At 40.7% G+C, this 22,999-nt stretch overlaps 1 protein-coding gene across 23 annotated transcripts in view; it reads left to right on the top strand.

Moving 5' to 3' along the window:
* The first annotated feature begins 5,641 nt into the window (after positions 1-5,641).
* The window catches only part of CADPS (calcium dependent secretion activator), a 483,094-nt gene continuing 465,736 nt past the window's right edge, over positions 5,642-22,999 (top strand). For 10 of the 23 annotated variants that reach the window (XM_045990915.1, XM_045990909.1, XM_045990921.1 and 7 more), the window contains exon 1: positions 5,643-8,681. In XM_045990915.1, the coding sequence (XP_045846871.1) occupies positions 8,232-8,681 (450 nt within the window). In that variant the 5' untranslated portion in view covers positions 5,643-8,231. Of the gene's footprint in view, positions 8,682-22,999 lie in introns of all 23 variants that reach the window. The other 13 variants (XM_045990930.1, XM_045990927.1, XM_045990929.1 and 10 more) reach the window with 2 other exon arrangements.

Here is a 22,999-nt window from a genome sequence, read left to right as displayed (position 1 = left end):
GATTGAAATGCGTATTGATTTTCACTAATTTGGGGGAAGTCTGTATATGGTCATTTTATGGCATGAAATAATAATGCCCTGCAAGGAAAGGAAGAAGAATATCTCTATGGCAGTTGATATGCCTGTTCAAATACACCCCAAGGGCTCTCTTTAAAGTCCTAGCCAACTCTTTAGGCTTTGAGCTTTGCCTCGTCTTTCACTTAACTCTCCTTCTTATGCTGGTATAACTTCTAAAAATGTAAAAGTAGACCAAAATATCAGAATGGGTGGAACAGGGATGGGGATGGGGCATTAAGAACAACACAACACCCAATCCTTCCAAGAACTGTTGTCCCTCTGGTGTTGACTCTCGTGGGCTACCACAGCTGCCCAGTGCTAAGTTGTCTTTCTCTTGAGGGGCAAGAGGTTTTTCACTAGCCTTAGTAAACCATGTCTCCTTCCCTCCTTCCAAAGCCAAACAAAACAACAACAAAAAACAGGGCTTAGCTTTTTTATTTGGAATAAAATTTTGTCATAGCATCACCATCTCCGCTGGCATTTATCAGAAGCTTACTGTGGGCTTGACTTTGTTCTAAGCACACACATTGTTCTAAGCTTGTTTTCTCCTTCCAATACATTGCCAGGAAGAGTGCCAGAATTCCAAATAAACATACCTGGTAGAGACTCACTCTTAAAAAAGAAGTACAGGGGCGCCTGGGTGGCTCAGCGGGTTAAAGCCTCTGCCTTCGGCTCGGGTCATGATCCCGGGGTCCTGGGATCGAGCCCCGCATCGGGCTCTCTGCTTGGCGGGGAGCCTGCTTCCTCCTCTCTCTCTCTCTCTGCCTACTTGTAATCTCTATCTGTCAAATAAATAAACCTTTAAAAAAAAAAAAAAAGAAGTACAGAGGGGCGCCTGAGTGAGTTGAGCCTCTGCCTTTGGCTCAGGTCATGATCCCAGGGTCCTGGGATCGAGTCCTGCATCTGGCTCTCTGCTCAGCAGGGAGCACCCCCCCCACCCCGCCTCTCTCTCTGCCTGCTTCTCTGCCTACTTGTGCTATCTGTCTGTCAAATAAATCTTAAAAAACAAAACAAAATAAACACCAAGTACAGAGGGTGCCTGGGTGGCTGAGTGGGTTAAAGCCTCTGCCTTTGGCTCAGGTCATGATCCCAGGGTCCTGGGATGGAGCCCTGCATTGCATCTGGCTCTCTGCTCAACAGGGAGCCTGCTTCCCTCTCCCCCCCACCCCCACCTCTCTGCCTGCTTCTCGGCCTACTTGTGATCTCTGTGTCAAATAAATAAATAAAATCTTAAAAAAAAAAAAAAAACAAGTACAGAGGTTCATCTAAATTCTTGGTTGCAGGATAATCTGAGAGCTGAGAGCCTGAGCTACTTGGTGAAAGGTGATAGCCTGGGTTATGATCTTGCAGGGAGAAAAGCGTGTTTTCCTACTTCTAGCTCCTCTTCAAGAAGAGAGCACATTAATCAGATTTATTAGGTGATATATGCCAGTGGAGGCATGTTTATGAGTGGGCAGGTCACTGTGCATTGAAGAGCTTCAACACCCATGTATATCTCTTCTATTTTCTTTTTCCATGTGACTGGGGTGAGTGGTTTCAAGGCCAGCAATCTTGGGTCATGACTGTCTCTTGTTTTCAGGCATGCCTAATGGTACCAGTTGTAATTTCAGCTTCCTGTATCTTGAAACTTGCCAGAAAATGATAAAACATCAACATATGAATTCTGGATTATGAAGGTGATGATTCTGCTTAGATACAAAGCCTAAAATCTATGTTTCACTTGAGCATTATCAGAGTTCTGTGCAGGCGGGAGTATTAAGCCCTGGCCCAGGAATCACCACAGTGACATTGGGATGTTCATCTGTATTTGTTATTTGCATTTCTCTCCCAAGAGCCATACAGGATGAAGGACCATGAAAGAAAAGGATTGTACACTCATAAGTATGTAGTGGGAATATACCAAATCCTGTCACAAAGGATCCTCAGGTTCTTATAAGAGTTCATTGCTCCTAAAAAAAAAAAAAAAAAAAAAAAAAGAGTTCATTGCTCCTCATGGTAAACCATTAGGTAAACTTGTCGGTGAAAAATAACAGAATGTCAGCATCTCCCTAAATATTCTTTTGGAGACACAGCAGGCAGGATGTCCCTATTGATGACAGGGGTGCTCTTATAAACAATGGGCTGGAATAGTGGACCCTACTAAGGAAGCAGAGAGTGTTAGCCTAAGAAGAAGGGGAAAAAGAAGGACACTTTTATGAGCAAAGCCTAGGCCTTAATGTATGAACTTTTCTAGTTTGGATAGGCACATAGATGACTAGATCTAATTTAGAGCATTTCTCCCAATATGTTTATCCTTATAGAACCCTGACCTAGGTGGTAGTATCAGGATCCCCTTGATCAGGACCTATGCTTACATTTTTACTTACTTTCCCTTCATTCATCAAACCTCTCCTAACCTCTTTTTCCTACTTACTTTCCTCCTCCAAAAGATAAGGTATCCAAAGACTCGTGTGTTTTAAAGTAGCCAAAATTGAAGAATTGTGCTATTTTCAATTATTTAAGACTGAAAACAAACTTGTTAATATAAAAAACCCTGATTTCAGTCATTCCCATTTACAGTCCTCAGAAAGCTTCGCAGTCTAAAGCCAGTGTAGTTTGTGAAAACAATTAAATATAACCCAGATAATGAACCCAGAAACATCGTTTTGAGAAGGTGAAGACATAATGGTACCAGCACTTACCATTCTCCAAATTGGCGAATTTGACATATCAGGCAAATTATCTACCTAACATCTTACATAGCAAAAGATATATGGATCCTTTTTTTCTCTTTTATTTGCTGGCATGTCACCATGTCTCCGTGAACGCAAAAGACTCAGTTCTCCACTTAGTCCATGTAAACACCAACATAAACTGCATTTCAATCTATACCACATCTAGCTCCCACTTCTTTTCAAAGAAACTGTCTATGTTAGAAACGTGATTACCCTTGTGAATAGTTCATTTTCAGAATTCAAGTCAAATATTTATTGTAAAATAGGTTGTTGCATTTTTCTTTTTTATCTTAACTAATAAGGTGGTTTTCCAAAACCATTTCTTGTAAGTAGTATTATTTATCATTCTAAAACATGTTTTATTGCCTGGAGTGGAAGAAGATGTTTTTGTGTGGCTTGATTTTACTTTTTTTGGTCTTATGATTGCACTTTAATTCCATCCTAAACTACTTCATTTCACTTTAGTAAGAATTATCATATGTTAAGAAGAGTAATGATGAAGAGTAGTTTTCTCAAAGAAAATAAGCTATTTTCTAAGTCCCTGGAAATACTATCCAAAACAAGGCAGGGATCAATGAAATAAATAGGCAAATATTCTATTATGTAAGGATCTATTCCTGGATTACTTGGTGTCTTTAATGTTGTTTTTCATTTTGATTATTTGTGCCCAAGTTCTGGTCATCTCATTTGTTAAAAGTCCTTCTCCTACGAGTTGAAATAAAAAATTTAAACCTAAGTTCTATTGAAAAATACTTAAAAAAAATTTAACATACACTGTGTATTAGTTTCAGGTGTTCAACTTAGTGATTTAACAACTCTGTATATTATTTATAATAATATAAATAATATATATTTATAATATAATATAACATAAATAATATATATAATATAAATAATATAATAAATGGTAAGTGTACTCTTCATCCCCATCACCTGTTTCATCCATCTCCCCACTGACTTCCCTTCGGGTAACCATCAGTTTGTTCTCTTTAGTTAAGAGTCTGGGTTGTTTTTGTTTTTGTTTTGTTTTGTTTTTTGGTTTGTCTCTTTCTTTTTTTCTTTCTTTGTTTTATTTCTCAAATTCCACATATGAGTAAAATGAAATAGTATTTGTCTTTCTCTGACTGACTTATTTTACTTAGGATTATATTTTCTGGTTCTGTCCATGTCATTGCAAATGACAAGATCGCATTCTTTCTTGTGTTAAATAATATTCCATTGTGTATATATGTACCACATCTTTTTTTTTTTTTAAGTAGGTAGAGAGGCAGACAGAGCTGGAGGGGAAGCAGGCTCCCTGCTGAGCAGAGAGCCCATGCAGGGCTTGATCCCAAGACCCTGAGCCAGAGGCAGAGGCTTAACCCACTGAGCCACCCAGGCGCTCTGTCCATTCATCTATTGATGGACACTTGAGCTGCTTCCATAATGTGGCTATTATAAATAACACTGCAGTGAACATAGGGGTGCATATATCTTTTCAAATTAATGTTTTCATATTCTTTGGGTAAAATACTCAGTAGTGGAAATACTGGACCATATGGTAATTCTATTTCTAATTTGTTGTAAAATTTTTAATTTGTTGTAAAATATTTTTTAATTAAAAATCTAATTTAATTTTCCTGTAATTCCAAAGGGAAGTGAGTACAATTGTCCCTCATTTTTACAGATGAGGAAACTGAGTCTGAGTCATTAGGTAATTTTCTCTGAATAACTCTGCTGTTATGTGGCAGAGGCAGAACTGCCTATGTTGAGAGCCCAAGCATTTAACTTGATACAGGCATTCCATAAGGTTCATATTTTTCCATTTTGGTGCTTGTGAGCTATTTCTAAAATTTTAAAAATAAAAGAAATATTGATTGAAGATGATTATGAGATGATTACATCTAGATACTATGGAATTTGTTATGAGATTTAAAAAAAATAACTCGATCAAACTATCCTTCAATAAAAACAAAAACATTACAATGGCCATTAAACTCAGTGTTATTTGATTGTTATATGAGTGACATACAAAAGTGATTGTTTTTCACCAAAGTGTCTGTCAATTGCCAATGACTGATATTTCCTTATACTGGTGGCCTTTTACATGATCACAGCAAACACTTCCGAGGAAAATGGTCTAGATGAGAAAACCCTGGGTTAATGTTTCAGTTGTTTCCATCTACCCTAGAGTTTGCTTTTAGTGGGTAGGATTTTAAAAAGATCAGTGTTATAACTTCTGCTTTTGTGATATGGTCTCCAGATGGCTGACTAAAATTTGTTCCATCACCTTGAGGTTATTCAAGTTTCCTATAAAGCAGAACTGGAGGTAGGGGCAAACATGGAAGCATCTAAAAATAACATAGTTGAGAATATAGCTACTTGTCTGTATCAGAATCTGTGGCAGAATTATATTTTTAAAAATAAGAACATGGGTGTTAACAAAAGGTAAACAAATATTAAGACCCGTTGGGCGTGTTCTGCGGTTATTTTCGTTCTTGTTCATTAAAATTTGTATCTAGAAAGCCATGACTCTTGGTTTAAATGTCTAAGGGGTTCTGGTTGGCATATCTTATCTTCAGCAGTAGCAAAGAGCTATAATATCCCCCAAGGACTTTGAATTAACTTTTAGCTAAGATAAAATATATCTTTGAAAGGATGCACAGTTTAAAAGACAAGGATGCACACCATTTAAAAAAAATTTAAAAGTATTTCTTATAAAATCTGTTCAAGTCTCTGATTGAAAACTTATGGGTGGGGGGCGTGGAAATTGAGAAGATTCTTAGATTTAGCTGAGCAATGTTACATTTGATACCCAAATCATAGGTTTAGATGATTAACATAGACACTGACTTTTCTTTTAATGAGTATAATTAGGATAAATAACCCACATAATGCCAAAGGAATTTATAAAAGTACAACAGTAAACAAAACTTTTTTATAGCAATTGAGAAGCTCCAAATTGTTCTGAAGACAGAATTCATGGTCACTCTTCTCCCAGTGTCTAATGTGATAATACTTAAATGCCTAAGCTTGTTCAAAGAAGAAATATTTAACTGGTACATGGCCTTTGTTGGGCCTTCAAGATCACTCTCTTCTCAAATCAGCGTTTTCTAGGTAACTTAATTCATTTTTGTGCCCTAAACATGATCCTTCCTTTAGCCAAATGCATTATTATTTCAGCTTCTTTTATTCTCCTCACTTCCCCCTTACCTACACATACCCCACCTCCATAACACTTTTTGCCTTCCCTGGTCCCTTGTGTTATCACTATGGCTTTGCCAAGTACATTTTCACTTTTAATATCTTCTCTTTTCACCATTCATTCATATGGTTCCTTCCTTTAAAATTTAACTCTCTTGAGAAACATAGAATTCTATTCCATTCCCAGTTGTTTCATTCACACAAGCTTTTAGCAGTTTACTAACTTGAATTTGTTGATATGTTGCCTTGAAATAAGTGCTGTCAATCTTTTTCACATGTTTATGTTGTGTCTCCCAAAGGAGATTATAGGCTCTTTAAGAGAATGTCTTTTAAAAATTCCATTTACCCAGGAACTAGAATAATGTTCACTCCATAAAAAGGTGCTGAATAAAGGTTATTGATTGATTGGCCTACTATGTTTTCTGTTCCAGGGAAACCAATACCACACGATTTGAACATAAGGATGTTCTTTACAATAATTAAAAAGTGAGGACGGCAAAACTGTAATAACTTCCACATTGCTGGATTATTTGTTTTAAACTGGTACAGAATATATGATGGCCGCAGTAGTTATGTCCTTGAGGTGGGTGTGGTGGTAAAATCAAACATAAGCTATATGTGTATTATTAATTCAAAACCTCAAACAGGATTGTTGGAGTTAATGTGAAGCTAACTGTTGTTTTTAGTCCCTTTTTAGTTCTCAAATCGGTGAGAAATCTTCACTTGAATATCAAAGCCTGCAGTAAAAACTCATGGTAAATTTGAAAATACATAAAGACAGATGTGATGTAAACTTTAAATTCATGCTACACTTTTACAATAACTCCCACGAGTATCTAGGAATAATTCGAACATTAGAAAATGCATAAATATAGGAGATGGATGTGGGCGGAGGTGGAGAAAGGTCTCTAGAAAGCCCAAGATCCAAGGGTGGCGGGTGTTGGTTTGTTTTCAATCCATCTGCGGGTCGCTGATTAGATTCAGCACGCTGGCCAGCTCCCTTGTCCGCCGGGTTTATTGGCCTAAGTGAAAGGCGCTGGGGGAAGGAAGGCACCATCTGCTCCTTTGAATTAATAGATAACCGAGAAGCAGGGAGGAAGACAGTAAGACGGAGTCAACATATCGGATGTTGATGCCGCTGAGTTCTTGGGTGTCTTTGTCTGATCTCTGGGTCCCCACTCCTCCACCCAGATCCTCCAGCAGCCAGAAAAGAGAAAGGGCTGACCAACCAGAAACCCTTCTATTTCTCTGGTATGCTTACCTCAGCATAAAGTGTTCCCAGTTCTTGGAATTGAAAAATATTCATCATAGCTTTTGCAGAGCAGGGAAGGGCGGGGCTTCTACTTAAATAGTTGAGCTACATGGTCCATACACTAATCAATTCAAAATTTGATTCACCTTTATTTTAATGAGTGGGAATTGCTGGAATCAAAGTTTACACAGGTGGGACAAACAGGCTGCCAAGCCCCACTGCCCACAAGTCCCAGATGTGAAGAAGCTTGGGGAAAGGAGATAAACTCTTCCTTTCTTGTAGGGGATCTCACCGACTTCCTCTCCGCTAGACCTCTGGATTTAGTGTCTCCAAACAGACCGCCCACTCTTCGCTAACAAGAAGTCATTACTGGTTTGTCTATTTCTTCCTCCCCCACCAAGAACTTTTTGTCCGAGGGCGGGTGAGAGAGGTCGAGGCAATGAGAACTGGTGATCAAGAAAGAAATTATCCACAAAGGGGAGGGGGTGAGGAGTGTGGAAAGTGTTTGGGTCGGCACTGAAGATCTGAGAGTTTGGAGCCGCTCCCCGCCCTCTCCGCTCCAGCCTTCTGCAGCCACCCTTTACGCAGCGGACACGGGAGAGTTAAGCCAATAAACACGTAAGCGCCGCTCCCTCCCCAATCGGCAAGATGCCTCTTAGGCTCTTGGCTGCACAGACAGCTTGCAACACTCGGCATCTTTTCTGGAGGCGCCTCCTTCAGCGGCTGCAGATGGTATCCGGCTGCGAGCTCGGGGCTCGCAATTGATTCTGCCCCTTGCCCACCTCGGGTCCACGGACGCACCTCTCCTTTCCCCTCCTCCCCTCGCGCTCCTGGGTCTGAGCCCAGCTCCGGATCTCCGGGCAGAGGAAGCAGTCGCGGCGGCGGAGGCTGAGCAGCAGCACCCGCTCTCTGATTTGGGGAGAAGCACCCATCCCGGGGAGCCGACCCCCAGCTGCCTCCAGCGCCCCCCATCTTTTGCACCCCTAGCCCAGGGCTCCAGGACCACCCCTCTCCCAGGCGCCACCATGCTGGACCCTTCGTCCAGCGAAGAGGAATCGGATGAGATCGTGGAGGAGGAGAGCGGCAAGGAGGTTCTCGGCTCGGCCGCGTCCGGCGCGCGTCTGTCTCCCAGCCGCACCAGCGAGGGCTCTGGCGGCGTTAGCGGCGCCGGGCTCGGGGGTGGCGGCGGTGCCGGCGCCGGAGCCGGGGTGGGCGCCGGCGGCGGTGGGGGCAGCGGTGCGAGCAGCGGCGTTGGGGCCGGGGGGCTGCAGCCCAGCAGCCGCGCCGGTGGCGGCCGGCCCTCCAGCCCCAGCCCGTCCGTGGTGAGCGAGAAGGAGAAGGAGGAGTTGGAGCGGCTGCAGAAGGAGGAGGAGGAGAGGAAGAAGAGGCTGCAGCTCTATGTGTTCGTGATGCGCTGCATCGCCTATCCCTTCAACGCCAAGCAGCCCACCGACATGGCTCGCCGGCAGCAGAAGGTAGGTGCGCCCGGGAGGCCCCGGGACGTGCGCCGGGACGTCGCCAGGCGGGCGGGGCGAACAATGGGAGCTGGCGGCGCAGCTGGCGAGGAGGAGCAGGAGGAGGAGACCGCGCCCTGGGGAAGGGGCTGCCAGGCCCCCCTTCGCGGCCGGGCCCGGCCCAGCTCCGAGCGCGCCTGGAGCTGCCGGGGACCGGCGAGGGGCCTGGACCTCAGCGTCGTGTGCCCCTACCCGGGAGCGCTGGGGAGCTAGGCGGGCAGGTCCCGCTCTATGGCCCGGGAGGCTCGGGGAGTGACTTGCAGCCCGCGGCGCCCAGAGAGGCCTTGCTCGTTTTGCCCGGTTCCCGGCACTCTCCAGCGGCGGGCGGCTGCGCTCAGCTCTGGGCCCGCCTTCCTGGGCGTGCGCTCGGCGGGCGGGGGCACCCGGCAGGTGGGGGCACCGGTGTAGAGGGAGAAGAGCGCCTCCGAGCAGCGCTTGGCTCGCCCAGCCGAGAGAGCCGCAGCGGCAGGCGGCAGAAAGCAAGTCCGGGACGCGAAGCTTCCAGTCATACTGCGAAGGGCAACCTCCTCCCCGCGTCGGGGTCAGCTGATCCCGACTAGGGTCGTCTAAGGGTCTTCGGGCATCACTTCCCCCTCTGGCTGATGTTCCCTCCAATCCCCTACCCCTTCCTCAGTGACCCCAGAACCGGGGCACGCCCTCTAGTCCTTCTACCGGGGTCAGCTCCTCCACCTTCCTCCCTTTGACCCTCTTCTCCTCTTCCCAAGGTGACTTCGCCGCCACCTTCTGGCTCTCCGAGGCCCTCCAAGCCCAGCCGCTTTTGGCTTGATAAAGTGCAGCTGCAAAAAGCTTCGCAATTACAAACATCAAAAGCTTTTTGTGTCTGAGGCTGGGGCAAGGCTGAGGCGGCCCCGGACTGCTTTTGATGTGTAAAAAAGTGCCTATTTCTATAAGCTGTTTCCCAGCCAGAGGAAGGAGAGGGAAGGTTACTGAGGATAAGGGGCAGTGGTGGGACCAGAGGAGAAGAGGTCAGGTCCCCGGCTGGAGTGAGTTAGTGAAGAAAGTCAGCACTCCGTTGTTTGTTTTAAGTGAATTTGCCAGTTCCATTTTGAAAGAAGAGCCGGTGAAGCCCCCAGAAGGACGGTTTCTTAACAGTGTGGATTTCTTAGTTACTGTCACTTATGTCTGAATTCCATGTTGCTGTCCTAGGGTTTTAGGGTTTCCTGTATTTATCCACTCTTAAGTTAGCACAGATTTCTCTGTTTGTTTTGCTTATATATGTACACACACCACCCAGCGCTGGTGATTTATTTCAGCCGTCACAAGCTTGGTTATCAGTTTAATTAAAAATACGACTCATTTCCTGGTTGGAGAATAGCAGGTGGGTTACACACTTCACGCTCTACCTGTCATCTGTGGCCCCTTGCTTTTTCAGCCTCTACTGTGGATGGTAGTAGACAAAAGTATCCACAGAACAATAAAAGTTTTTGGATTTTCTATTAAGGTTGGGTGTCTGGTTCAGGTACAGGGCCTGACATTTCAAGTTTCAGCTTGGGAATTATTATGCTAATCGTGCCTTTATGGCAGGGGAAATGTCCTCTTCAAAATCTATCCCCTTAATAAGAGCGCCAGCCAAAGATGTTTGGCCATGAAAACTGTTGTGATTTAAAGAGAAAATATAAAAACAAACTTTGCTTTATCCGTCGAATGGTTCTAGAGCTCTGTCCTTCAAATAAAAGCTAAAACTCGGCGCTAGAATGGGGGAAGAAATCCATTCTCACAGTGGCCCATTTCTTTTAAAAACAAACTTCAGCCTCCTGAAAAGATCATCACGAGGCTAAGTTTTTCTGGTCTGGTTGCATGTTTTACCTGAATCAATTCAAAGCTGTGGTTTTGAGGGGCAAGTGGGTTCTGTTTTTACACATGACCTTAACATCAAAGAGACTACAGGGCAAATTGATAACACTGGCATTTGGTCAAACTATTTTTAGTTATTGCAGCAAACTAGTGCTAAAGGCATAGTCCAACAAAGCTGCCTCAGGGCTGTTGGCTATACTGAAAAGCTGAATATCTATCTCCTTATTACAAAAGAAAACAAGCTTTTCCATTTCTGTATCTTTAAGTTTTTAGTGTCTTTCTGGAAAAGGGTGTCTTACTATTTTCCCTCAAGCAGAAAGCTTGGAACTTGTGTTTTTTTAGTGGGTAGTCATTGAAAGTAACAGAGATGTTTGCATAAGCCTTGTGGTAAAATTTAAGGCCAACGAGTAAAATTGATAATAAACCAAAATTAGGCTTGGAGAAATACAAACTGTTTGTAAACTATACACGAATTTATAATACAATAGAAATGGATGAATTAGAAACAGCTAGAGGAAAAATGATATGGAAGGAGGGAATAGAGTGACGTGGAGGGAGCCAGAGAAGACTGCCTATGAAAAGTTGAAGTGGGGAAGAGAAGCGATCGTATTGTTAAATCATCACGCTGTTCACCTTAAAACGACACAATCTTGTGTGTCTATTATAACCCAACAGAGCCAGAGAAGAAAAGATCATATTGTATAGAGTATAACACACTTTACGAAACCAAAGAGTCTATATCATAACACTGGTTTCAATTTTTCAAGAACCTACCATGTGCAAAGCACTCCACTTAAATCATTTTTTCAAATCTGTATTTTTTAGAAGACTTTTCGATACTGACAATTGAGTAAATAGTACAGAGAGTTCCCACATCGTCCAGCCCCAGTTTCCCCCATTAATACCTTACAATAGTATGACACATCTACTACAGTTAAAGAACCGATATTGGAAAAAAAAAAAAAAAGAACCAATATTGATATGTATTTAACAAAAATGGGGAGTTTATTGAAATTTCCTTAGTTTTTAATGACACGTGTTTTTTTGTCCCATGTTATTTTAAATTCTCCTAACTCTAACAATGTGGGAGTTACTATTTTCATTCTTAGAAGAGAAAACAGAGACTCAGAGGTTTTAGAACTTGTCTAAAGCAGTATGTATATAGGAGAATGAGTGGAAACTGAGGCATGGATTATTCTGATTTCAAATCCTGTCTTTTTAATATGCAACACTGGCCAGAAATATTCTAGAGCAAAGAAGAGAGTCCTAGCATCCTGATAACATGTACTTTTTTTTTTTTTTTAAATCCAGGATTTCTTCTATTTGAGTTGAGAGAGATCTGTTCCTCTCCTTTGGATACCTATCAAATAATCAACATGGGCAAAATGGACATTAGGTATTAACCTCATAAAAAATATGAAAGGAAGAGATGGGCTATTAGTTGGTAAATCAGAACACCAGATTTGTCAGGGTTCCTGTGTAGTTTGAGCTGAAGATTAAAAAAAGAAAGAAAAGAAAGAAAAGAAAAGGCATTTTAATCAAGAAGAACAATTGGAAAGGAGGAGAGGGAGGAGGTACCATTCTTGGATCATTTTGTTAATTATTTTGATTTCATTTTTCCTGGGGAAAAGAATGCCGGCTCATTATAATAATCTCCCAGCTAAAAGAAGGGACTTTAACCAGACTATGTGAAAACACGTTTTATCATTTATAGGTCGTTTCTCCTACTACAATGAATCTGGATAGAACATGCTAGTAGTGATAATTAATGACCAAAACAAAAGTCTAGCCTTCTGACTGTCACAGGGTATGTTTCAGCTGCCCTTAATTGACAATCTGAAAAACTATTCTGTGCATTTTATTTGTCCTCTTTTGTCATAACGGTGAAGTGAATACCTAGAAGTTGGCAATAGAAAGCTGTGCCATATGTTTCTAAATTGTGTAGTAACGGTGATGAGTGGCTACCTCAAGTGAACTAGCTATTTGAGATGTTACTGAGGCAATGTAAAAGCAGGTGCTGTAAACAATTCTGTGTAATATTTAGATTGACATGACCAATCTTTTATTTGGTTAGGAATTATAATGTCTGGATTATGAATGAATATGGGTGCATATATATGATTGTGTACCTGTATGTCAGTGTGTGTCTGTATGTAATGAGGGAAGGGGGCAATCCTAAAATCATGTTTATTTTATATGAACTCCTATTTCATTCAAGAGGACTGTGAGTATACCGAATGTGTTGTGAGTTCCAGCTGCTCATTTCTATGTGATTCGCCCCATAGCTTGCCATGAAATTATGGCTAATGTTGAGTCACTGTTAGCTGTAGAAATTCTGTCTTTATTCATTTACTTATTTGACTTTGTGAGTTGGTCATGGCTCAAAAGCCCCTACCTTTTCTCAAATTTAAGACCTAGTCCTAGCTAACTATATATGTACACATGTATATATTTTAAATATATTTAAATATATTTTTATATATTATTATATATATATATATTATATATATATATTATATATATATAATATATATATATTATATATATATATATATATTATATATATATATATTTAATATATATATTAAATATATTTTAAATGGTTCATCCATTCAGGTATGTTTTGAGGCATTTGGGTTAGCTCTGTTATTCAAAATTCTTAAGAGCCATCTTGTCAATGCAACATATGATTTGGATTTTAAAAAAGAAATGCTCTAACCTTTTGAGGGAATGAAATGGCTTTTAAACCAGGGTTCCTTCAAAAAGAATTGTTCCTCTCTTCATCAGAAAAAGAATTGAAATCTTTATAGATGCTTTTTGGCATTTTCCTTCTAATCGCCTTGGTACAATGGGCAGGAACTGTTCTGCACAAGTACCAGCAGAGAAATTCTGAAGATGCAGGATACCAAAAAAAAAAAAAAAAAAAAGGTACGAGAGGGCTCTTACCTCCTCACATTCTTGGAATAGCCGCCTAAAACTGGACCAAAGAGCAAAAGAAATCCTTCATTCCTGAAGAATTGTACTGTGTATAGTGGTAAAAGTCAAATGACTCATAGATCTTTCCCCTACAAAACAAATTTCATATACAGTCATTGGCTAGTACATTAAAATATAATCAGTGTTTATGATTTGTGACTTGGGCCAGGTATCTGTACAACTTAAGCTGGAATGATTAAGAGAGTTCTCTTCACTTAGAACTAAATTTTAAATAGATGACTAGTTACTCCTTGCACCAAGCACTTTATCTCCCAGGCTTGGTGGGAGAACCAGAGGATTCCAGTGAGGTTCCTGATTTGGGGAGCTTATGTTCTAGTCTGGAGGATAACATATACACAATGGCAAATAAGTTGAAAATAAGAAAGTTTTAATTGGGAGATGCTAATTACCAATACTAAAATGTGGGGAAAGAGAGAGCGAACGTGTGCATGTTACACACAGAATTGGATATGCAGGTAGGGAACATCTCCAAGGAGGAAGTAGACTCGGGTTAGGTCTTTAAGAATTTGTATGATTTGTATCAGCCTAAAGGAAGACCAATATCCCAGTCTGGAGAAGAGGCTGAGGTAGAGTAATGTGGAAAGGAGCCATTGTTTGTGGGACACATTAGTCCAGTGCTTTAGTTCCTAGTTAGAAAGACCCAACTCAAGTGGCTAAATCAAAAGGAAAACAAAAGGGAAAGGAAAGACGTATTGGTGTTTGTAATAGAGAAGCATCCAGTGCTGGGTGACTACAGGCTTGGCTGAATTGAGGGGTTCAAATGACTTTCTTGACAGAATGAAGAAAGATGAAAAGAAAAGGTACATATATCAAAACAAACTGTGTTTGAACTCTGTCTCTGCCACTAATAAGCCACTGTTGATAGGCAAGTCAGCTTCTGTCTCTGGGAAATTTCTTCATCTTTCATATGAAGAAGGGAGATGGGGAAGCTTCAGATAATCTCCAATGTGCCCTCTCTGTCTAGCAGTTGATAGTTCTTGTAGGCAATGTAGCTCCTCATTATCAAGACTTAACTTTTCCTTCCATCTTCTATTTGTGATATTTTTACATTATAGGATTAGGCAGTGTCTTTGAAGAATCTGAGATAAAAATCAAGTGAAAGTTCACTTTGTCCAGCTAAATTTTTAGATGAGGAGGTGAGATCTTAAAAGTTTACAAGACTATAAACTACATGAGAGCTTGTAAATTGTGACCTGTGGGCTGAAAGTGACCCACAAGGATATTTTGTTTTGTCTACAATGCATTTTTCAGTTTTTTGAATTAGTTACCAACATTGAAAACCATGAACTTCACCCAAAATTTTGTATTTCTGGCTTCTCTTATAACTGGAAGGTATGTTAGTAGAAGATGAAGCTGAGCCTGAGGTGTTTTTTTGTGTGCGTGGTTTTTTGTTTTTGGGTTTTTTTTTTGTTTGTTTGTTTTTTTTTTTTTTTAGTTTCTTTTTAGGAATTTGCAAAAAGCAATAGAAATAAGCCTAGCAACCCATCAGTTAATTATAATGAAATGTTGATCACTTTTAACTAAAATTATTTTTGTTCTAAGATGGATACCCTATATAGCTGGATAGTAGAACACCAGCTGTCTGGTTCTTGCCAACACAATCTATTCTTGCCATTATTGTACAGATAATGATAATCTGACCCTGGGCACTGTAGCGCCTCCAAGAAAAGGATCTGGAAATTTGGAATTCTATGTTCCCTATCTCTGGCAACCGTTTCCTTGTTAGGATCAGATTTATAGTTTCTGCAGAATTGGAGAGCTGATGATCAGAATTACATTGCTATTTTTTATTTGTCAGTCCAATCATGTGATAGAATTCTCTGATAGTAGCACGTAAAGAAGGGAGGATGAAGTTTACAAATGGTTTGAAGTCTGGTCATCACACTTGACACATGACAGACAGTGAAGAACTGTAGTTAAGAACATAGACTCAGAAACTTGAATGCCAGGGTTTGTTCCCTGGCTGTGACCCAAACTGCCTCTGTGATTTGCGGCAACTTATTTAACCTCTGTGTGACTCAGTTTACTCATCAATAAAATGGGGATAGTAGTGGTACCTTCATCTTTGGGTTCTTATGAAAATTAAGTGAGATAATACAGTAAAGCTTTTAGAACAATGCCTGGCTTGTGGTAAGTGCTGTTTAAGTGTTGTTGTTATTGTTGATATGTGTAACATTGTGTTATTTTAATTGATGTAGCAGAAACATATCATTGACTACTTCCCAGCTTAGCTTGTTTGTACCAACAATGGACATCTTGAGGTATTATGGAGAAGTGTCTTCTTTTAAAGACAGTAAGCGATTATAAATTTCTTGAAATGGCTGAATCCCATTTGAACTTCGATCACTGTAGGACATGTTTCAGTGGCCAGTTATTAAGTCAGAAAGAGCTGAATCTCCATGTTGGGTATATGTTCTTTAGTAAGTTCTATTTGATTTAGCCCCTTTCTGAAGAAGAAGAAGAAGAAAAGAACAGGCAGTCAACAGCACGTTAGTGAAAGTTAGGCAGCTTAAAATACTATCAGCCTTGGGGCGCCTGGGTGGCTCAGTGGGTTAAGCCTCTGCCTTCAGCTCAGGTCTTGATCTCAGGTTCCTGGGATCGAGCCCCGCATGGGGCTCTCTGCTTGGTGGGGAGACTGCTTCCCCCCCTTCTCTGCCTGCCTCTCTGCCTACTTGTGATCTCTGTCTGTCAAATAAATAAATAAAATCTTAAAAAAAATATTATTAGCCTCGATGTTACCAAAGTCATATAATAGAATCTATCTGTTGTACATGCTTAGATATAAATATGCTTTTCTCTTTTTTCTCCTTTTATTCATGTGGTGTTTCTCACGATCACTTACGTGTGGTAGGAAAGTTATGAGATACTTTGGGGTTAACTTTTTTAAAAATCCCCAAATGTTGCAGGAGCACATGCTAAGCTACAGAGCCTCCAGGAGCTGTAGTGCTTTGAAAAAGACAATGGGATTTTGGCAAACATGCAGAGTGATATGGGGAATCTACTTTGCCACTTAAGAAAGCAATGGAAAAACATTGAAAATTCTTGCAAATAATTGTGCCTTCTGTTGCCCATGCAGAAAAACAGCCTTTTGGTGTGGATGGTAGGCATAGAGTTGTTTAAGCAAATGAGTTAAAATATATCTTGAACATCGACTTTGGTGATTTTTCTGACAAGTACAGCAACTGTTGTCTATAAGGCAGTGTGTCATAACATACTGTGTTCAAAACATTTCTTGAGGGCTCTTCCATATTCAATTTTTGTTTGTTATACATCACCAAACAACATTGTTTTGAGCCACTTCTACATACAAGAAACTCACTAAATCCTGGAGGCAAAATATGCAAAGACATTTTAGGCAGACTTCCTGATCTCTAAGAACCTACCAGTCTGGTTGAGAAGTTGAGATGCACCAATATAGAATGTAACTTATAGTGTAAGGCAGGACGTGGTGAATGTCTCAGTCTTAAATATTGATATGTTTTAGGTCTCCCCCTTGGCCCTTGTTATGGGTTGATTGTGTCCCCCACCCCCAGCCTCCCAAAATTCATGTTAAAGTCCTAATCCTCAGTACCTCAGAACGTGACCTTATGTGGAAATAAGGTCTTTGAGGATGTCACTAGTTAGGATGAGGTCCTTCAAGGTCCTAATCCATTATGACTGATGTCCTTATTGAAAGGGGAAATTTCAACAGAGGGACACACACACAAAGGGAAAACGCTATGTGAAGAGGAAGGCAGAGATTAAAGTAATGCTTCTGCAAGCAAGGAACAGCAGGATTGCCAGAAAATCACCAGAAGCCAGGGGAGAGGCGTGGAATATATTCCTCCTTATAGCCTTAGAAGGAGCCAACCCTGCAGACACTTTGATTTTGAATTCTACCCTCCAGAGCTGTGAGACAGTAAATTTCTGTTTAAGCCACCTAGTGTGTGCTAATTTTTATGGCAGCCCTAGCAAACTGCTATAGCCCTCTTCTCTATGTCATCTCTCTGGGCCACTTCACCATTAATGATGGCTTTAGCTACTAACATCCCTATACTTCCCATTCTTAGATCTTTGGCTCTAGCATGGTTCTCTCACCAGCCTTCCAAACCTATATATCAAGGCTGCTGAAGGTGTGGTCTCAAACTGGTACAAGCCAGTGAATGCTTCATCAGGAGTCTACACTAAAATAAGGAACTTGTACGGGAATCTAAGTTAACTCCTTGCTTTCTTCAAGAAAGTCTTGCTACCCAGCAATGTCTACAATAGTCAAACTATGGAAAGAACCTAGATGTCCATCAACAGATGAATGGATAAAGAAGATGTGGTATATATACACAATAGACTACTATGCAGCCATCAAAAGAAATGAAATCTTGCCATTTGTGACAATGTGGATGGAACTAGAGGGTATCATGCTTAGTGAAATAGGTCAATTGGAGAAAGACAACTATCATATGATCTCCCTGATATGAGGAAGTGGAGATGCAACATGGGGGGCTAGGAGGGTAGGAGAAGAATAAATGAAACAAGATGGGATTGGGAAGGAGACAAACCATAAGTGACTCTTAATTTCACAAAACAAACTGAGGGTTGCTGGGGGGAGGGGGGGTTGGGAGAGGGGGAGTGGGGTTATGGACATTGGGGAGGGTATGTGCTATGGTGAGTGCTGTGAAGTGTGTAAACCTGGCGATTCACAGACCTCTACCCCTGGGGATAAAAATACATTATATGTCTACTAAAAAATAAGAAATAAATAAAAAATTAAAAAAAAGAAAGTCTTGCTACCAAGTTGATGTAATTTCTGGTACTAACATTCTACCTTGCTTAAGGACCAATAATCAGCAGTTCATGGCACAGGTCTACAGACCAAACTTGGAAGAACATGGACTTTCATGTTATTTCCCGTAGGATGTCTTCAGACCACGCAACAGTAGAGTTTCTCACCTCGTCTCTTTCCCCTTTATTGTCTAATTCAGTGACTACCCTAGTGGTGCTACTATATTATATAACCAAGCTGTTCGAGACAGGGGTGCACAACTCAGCTGCAGATCCCACTGTTGCTCATCCTCGCCACCAAAGGCCACACACATCCTGTGGATAACCGTCTTCAGCAAGTTTTCACCTCTTTCTCCTCCTCTTCATCTTCATTACTGATGCCCTGCTTTGGGTCCTTGTGATTGCTGGTGTGGCCTTTTGCAATAACCTTCTATCTGTTCTCTATGCCTCCTTTCTTGCCCATAGTCCATTCAGACACCAGAGTGATCGTTCTGCAGCACAGACTCAATCAGGACCTTTCTTGGCTCAGAAGTCTTCAGTAGCTTTCTGTTTCTTGCACAGGAAACACTCTAAGCTCTTTTGCATGGACTAAATGGATCCTCTCTCGCTAGCCAGGCTCTGTTCCTATAGTTCTGCTTCCACCGTTGGCTTTAACTTATTAAACCACTTAGCATTCCTGAGCTGTGGCCTGCTCACTTGTGCCTCAGGGTCTTTACACATCTGTTCCTCCTGCTTGAAAAGCCCTCCCACTACCTTGCCTGCTATCACTCTCCTAAGTGGATGAGGGTAACCCGTCATATAACCCGTCATTATAAAGAACAGGAATAAGTAATGACTATTTATAGGGTGTTTATTGTCTGTTGTCACTGCTGTATTGATTTATAGACCTTATTTCCTTTCATCTTTAGTAACTTACAGTAACTGTAACGGTAACTCTGTAAGATAAGTATTAATCATCTCGATCCTCCAGTAAGAAGACCAAGAGGCAAAGCAGTTAAGATACTTTTCTTGGGTCACACCTTTAGTAAGTGGTCGAGAGAAGTTGGGGCCCAAGAGCTCTGACTGTAGCCTGCCCTCTTAGCCATCTGTTGTGCTAACTGAATTGGAGCATTGAGCACATCTTACTTCTATGTGTATCTGTTGTTCTCTCCTGACACTACAGAGATGATTTCGTTAAGTATCCTCTGGTGTCTACAAGTGTCTGGTATACACTTGTAGGTACTCAATAGATTGTTGATGGAGAACTCATGATTATTGAATTCATGATTATTTAGAGAAGAGTAATAAATACTCCTTATCATTTATAGCATGTTCACTGAGATGATCTCATTTCTTCTTTAAAACCTTTTTGAGCAGTGGGGCATATATTCTAAGTCTCTGTATTGTGGCAGGCAAAGGGAGCCATGGGGAGGTCTATTGACTGGACAGAAGTATAGGATACCACCCTTGGCTTCCTGAATGTACTTAGGGCTCTCCCCACTGTGCTGTCAGTCCTGGGTTCATACTTAATATGGCTGACGCCATTGCAGACTTTGGAAGGTCCACTCCATCTCAGAGCAAACTTATTAAAATATACCTCACATCCACTTATTTTTATATTGTTAAAAAGGAAAGGATTTTTAAAATCTTGCTTTTAAAACTATTTGTCTCTGTAACTTGGTTAATATAAATGACTGTGATTTCTTAGGAATCATGCTGCATTTACAGGAATCCTTACAAACTGAAAAACCCACTGTACCAATTGTTTACAAATGTAGTGATAGGAGTATTGTATTTCATGATTAATAAAGTTGGCATATGTTTAGAAGTCATTGACCTGGACATATTATCATTTTGATTTTTCATTTTTAGTTTTATATATTGGAGAAAATACATTTTATGTAAAGTCTCAGACATTTCTTTAGCTTCCTGGGAAGTTTCAAGACTCTGGTCACTTCACAGATAAAATAGCCTTGGTCCAGGCTTAATGGAGGAAGAGACATTTGACTTACACCTCCAGGTGTCTAAGAAGATCAAAGGACAGTGATGCGATATATTTTGGAGTGAAGGAAAGATACTTCCAAGTATTTAGAGATGAGGTAATGCAAAGCAACTCTGAGGACTTCTGACCAAATATGATTGAATAAGTTTCCCATATTGGAGATAAAAGAAGTAAGAATAAAGGTTTGGTCATGATTGTGGATGTCCTTCAACACTAAAATACAGGCCCTGGGGAAGTGGGGGTTTTATCATTCATTCATTCATTCCCCTTTGCTATACTTTTCATCTTCATATTTTATAACTGAAAATGTGTACCTTTTAATCCCCTTCATCTACTTTACCCATCCCTAACCCTTCTGTTCTGGCAACCACAAGTTTCTTCTTTGTATTTATGACTATGTTTCTGTTTATTTTAATTTTTAGGTTCACATTTAAGTGAAATCATAGGGTATTTTTCTCCCTCTGCCTTGACTGAGTTCACTTAGCATAATACCTTGTAGGTCTATCCATCGTCTTGCAAATGGTAAAAATCTCATTCTTTTTTATGGCTGAGTAATATTCCATTGCATACATATATGCAATGGGATATTGCTTTATTATATAGAGTTTTTATCCATTTATGGATGGACACTTGGGTTGCTTTCAAATCTTGACTATTGTAAATAATGCTGCAGTGAACATGGGATGCATAGATCTTTTCAAATTAGTGTTTTCAGATTCTTTGGATAAGTACTCAGTAGTGGAATTACTAGATTATATAGGAGTTCTATTTTTAGTTTTTGGGGGAACCTCCCTTCTGTTTTCCACACGACTGCATCTATTTACATTCCTACCCACAGCGCAAGAGTGTTCCCTCTCTCCTGTGTCTTTGCCAACACTTGTTACTTCTTGTCTTTTTGATACTAGGCATTCTGACTGCTGTGAGGTGATACCTCATTTGTGGTTTTGATTTGCATGTCCCTCATGATTAGTGGTGCTGAGTATCTTTGTGTGTGTCTGTTGGCCATCTATGTGTCTTCTTTGGAAAAATGTCTATTCAGATCTTCTGCCCATTTTGTAATCAGATTATTTGTTTTTTTTTTCTTTTTGGTTTTGAGTTGCTTAAGTTCTTTATGTATTTTAGATACTAAGCTTTTATCAGGTACATCATTTGCAAATATCTTCTCTCCTTCAGTAGGTTGCCTTTTTATTTTGTCAGTGGCTTCCTTGGCCATGCACAGGGGTGATTTTGTAGGCAGTGAAGAACCACTGAAGAATTCCCGGCAGAGCTGAAACATGACCACTGTAATATTTTAAGAGGACTAATCTAAGCAAAGCATGTAGAAAGCATGGAGAAGGAGAAAGGAAGAGTGTAAATGTCTTCACACTGTGAGAAAAAGTCACTATTTGGGCTTGAACATTTTTATCCAGCACAGATCATCTTTATAGTGCTGTGGGGAAGTTTGTAGAAAATTAATGTTTATATGTGGAAGTGTCTCGAATCACTCGTTTAAAAGCACTTCTTTAGAATAATTATTGATTACTGTCTTCATTTTATCAGAGTAATTTTCATGTATTTGTCATGAATGGGGTAGTGTTCATTTCTCTTCTCAAATATCTTAAATATGTGAAACAAAATTACCTGCCCTTTAAATTATATTTAATTTTAGTGACCAGTATTCTAACACTTTTCTATGTGGGTACAAAAGCACTTTTGCATAACATTATGAAGAACATAAGGACTCTTGGACAAAGAGTAAACCTGGTATAATTTCAGAAAATGTACGTGTGATTCCATTAAAGCTTCCAGCTGACCTTGAGGATTCAGATGAAGCTTAATCTGGCCCCAAAGGGGGCATGAGCCCCACAATTAGCCCAGGTTCAGATCAAGCCCACAGAAGGACAGAGGACAGGGCTTAGGCTTGTGGCTTTCCTGGAAAGGAAATTTCAAAGAATGCCTAAACAGATTAGAAGAGAATCTTGGATTTGTCCTTCCCACCATATGATTCCATCCTAAAACCTGACCTAGGTTTATGTAGGCAAAGTGGGAATAAGGAACATTCATACTCTGTCCTTTCTCGCTCCTCAAGTGGGAAGATTCTGATCTTAGTGGTAATGTTTGAGAAAATATTGGACTACATTTATTAGCGGTCTGAGTCTTTCCCATTGAAAGGGAAGCATACAGTTTCCAGTGGTCTCTCTTCTTGCACATTCATGGGTACCATCATCTGTTCACAGGGATGATGTGATTTGCATATGGACATAGGAAGTGGAGAAAGTTAGATGCTGCAGTCTCATCTTCCGAAGTTCTGATAATAAAGAGGGAATTTGTTTTTTATTTGACATTGTTATCTGTGTGTATAGTTCTCTTGAGAGGATAGGTGACATTGGTTCAAGACAAGAGTCAGGTATTCTTGGGTCACCAAGACATGACACCGTCTCAAGGTTTCAAAACACCCCTTCAGTTGCCAGAGGGTCACAGCCAGTGTCCTGGAGGAGGGCTGCATTGTGGCTGAGGAACAGGTAGAATCTGAACGTGGGGTGGCAGGAGAATAGGTATTCTAGGGACAGCGTGAGCAAAGTCACAGAAGCCACACAGAGCCAGAACAAAGGGCGCTCACAAGGCGTAAGTGCATCAAGGTGGCTTGGAACCAGGTAGCGGTAAATACTGAACGCTATTAGACTTTGTCCATTGTCCTTTATTTTGCAGGCAGTCAGGAGCTTCTGAAAATGATCTGTACTCCTGGTAG

Source organism: Meles meles, chromosome 20 (genome assembly GCF_922984935.1).
Source record: "Meles meles chromosome 20, mMelMel3.1 paternal haplotype, whole genome shotgun sequence".
In the NCBI taxonomy this organism is placed as follows: domain Eukaryota; kingdom Metazoa; phylum Chordata; class Mammalia; order Carnivora; family Mustelidae; genus Meles; species Meles meles.
This window is presented reverse-complemented; position numbering and strand designations above follow the sequence as displayed.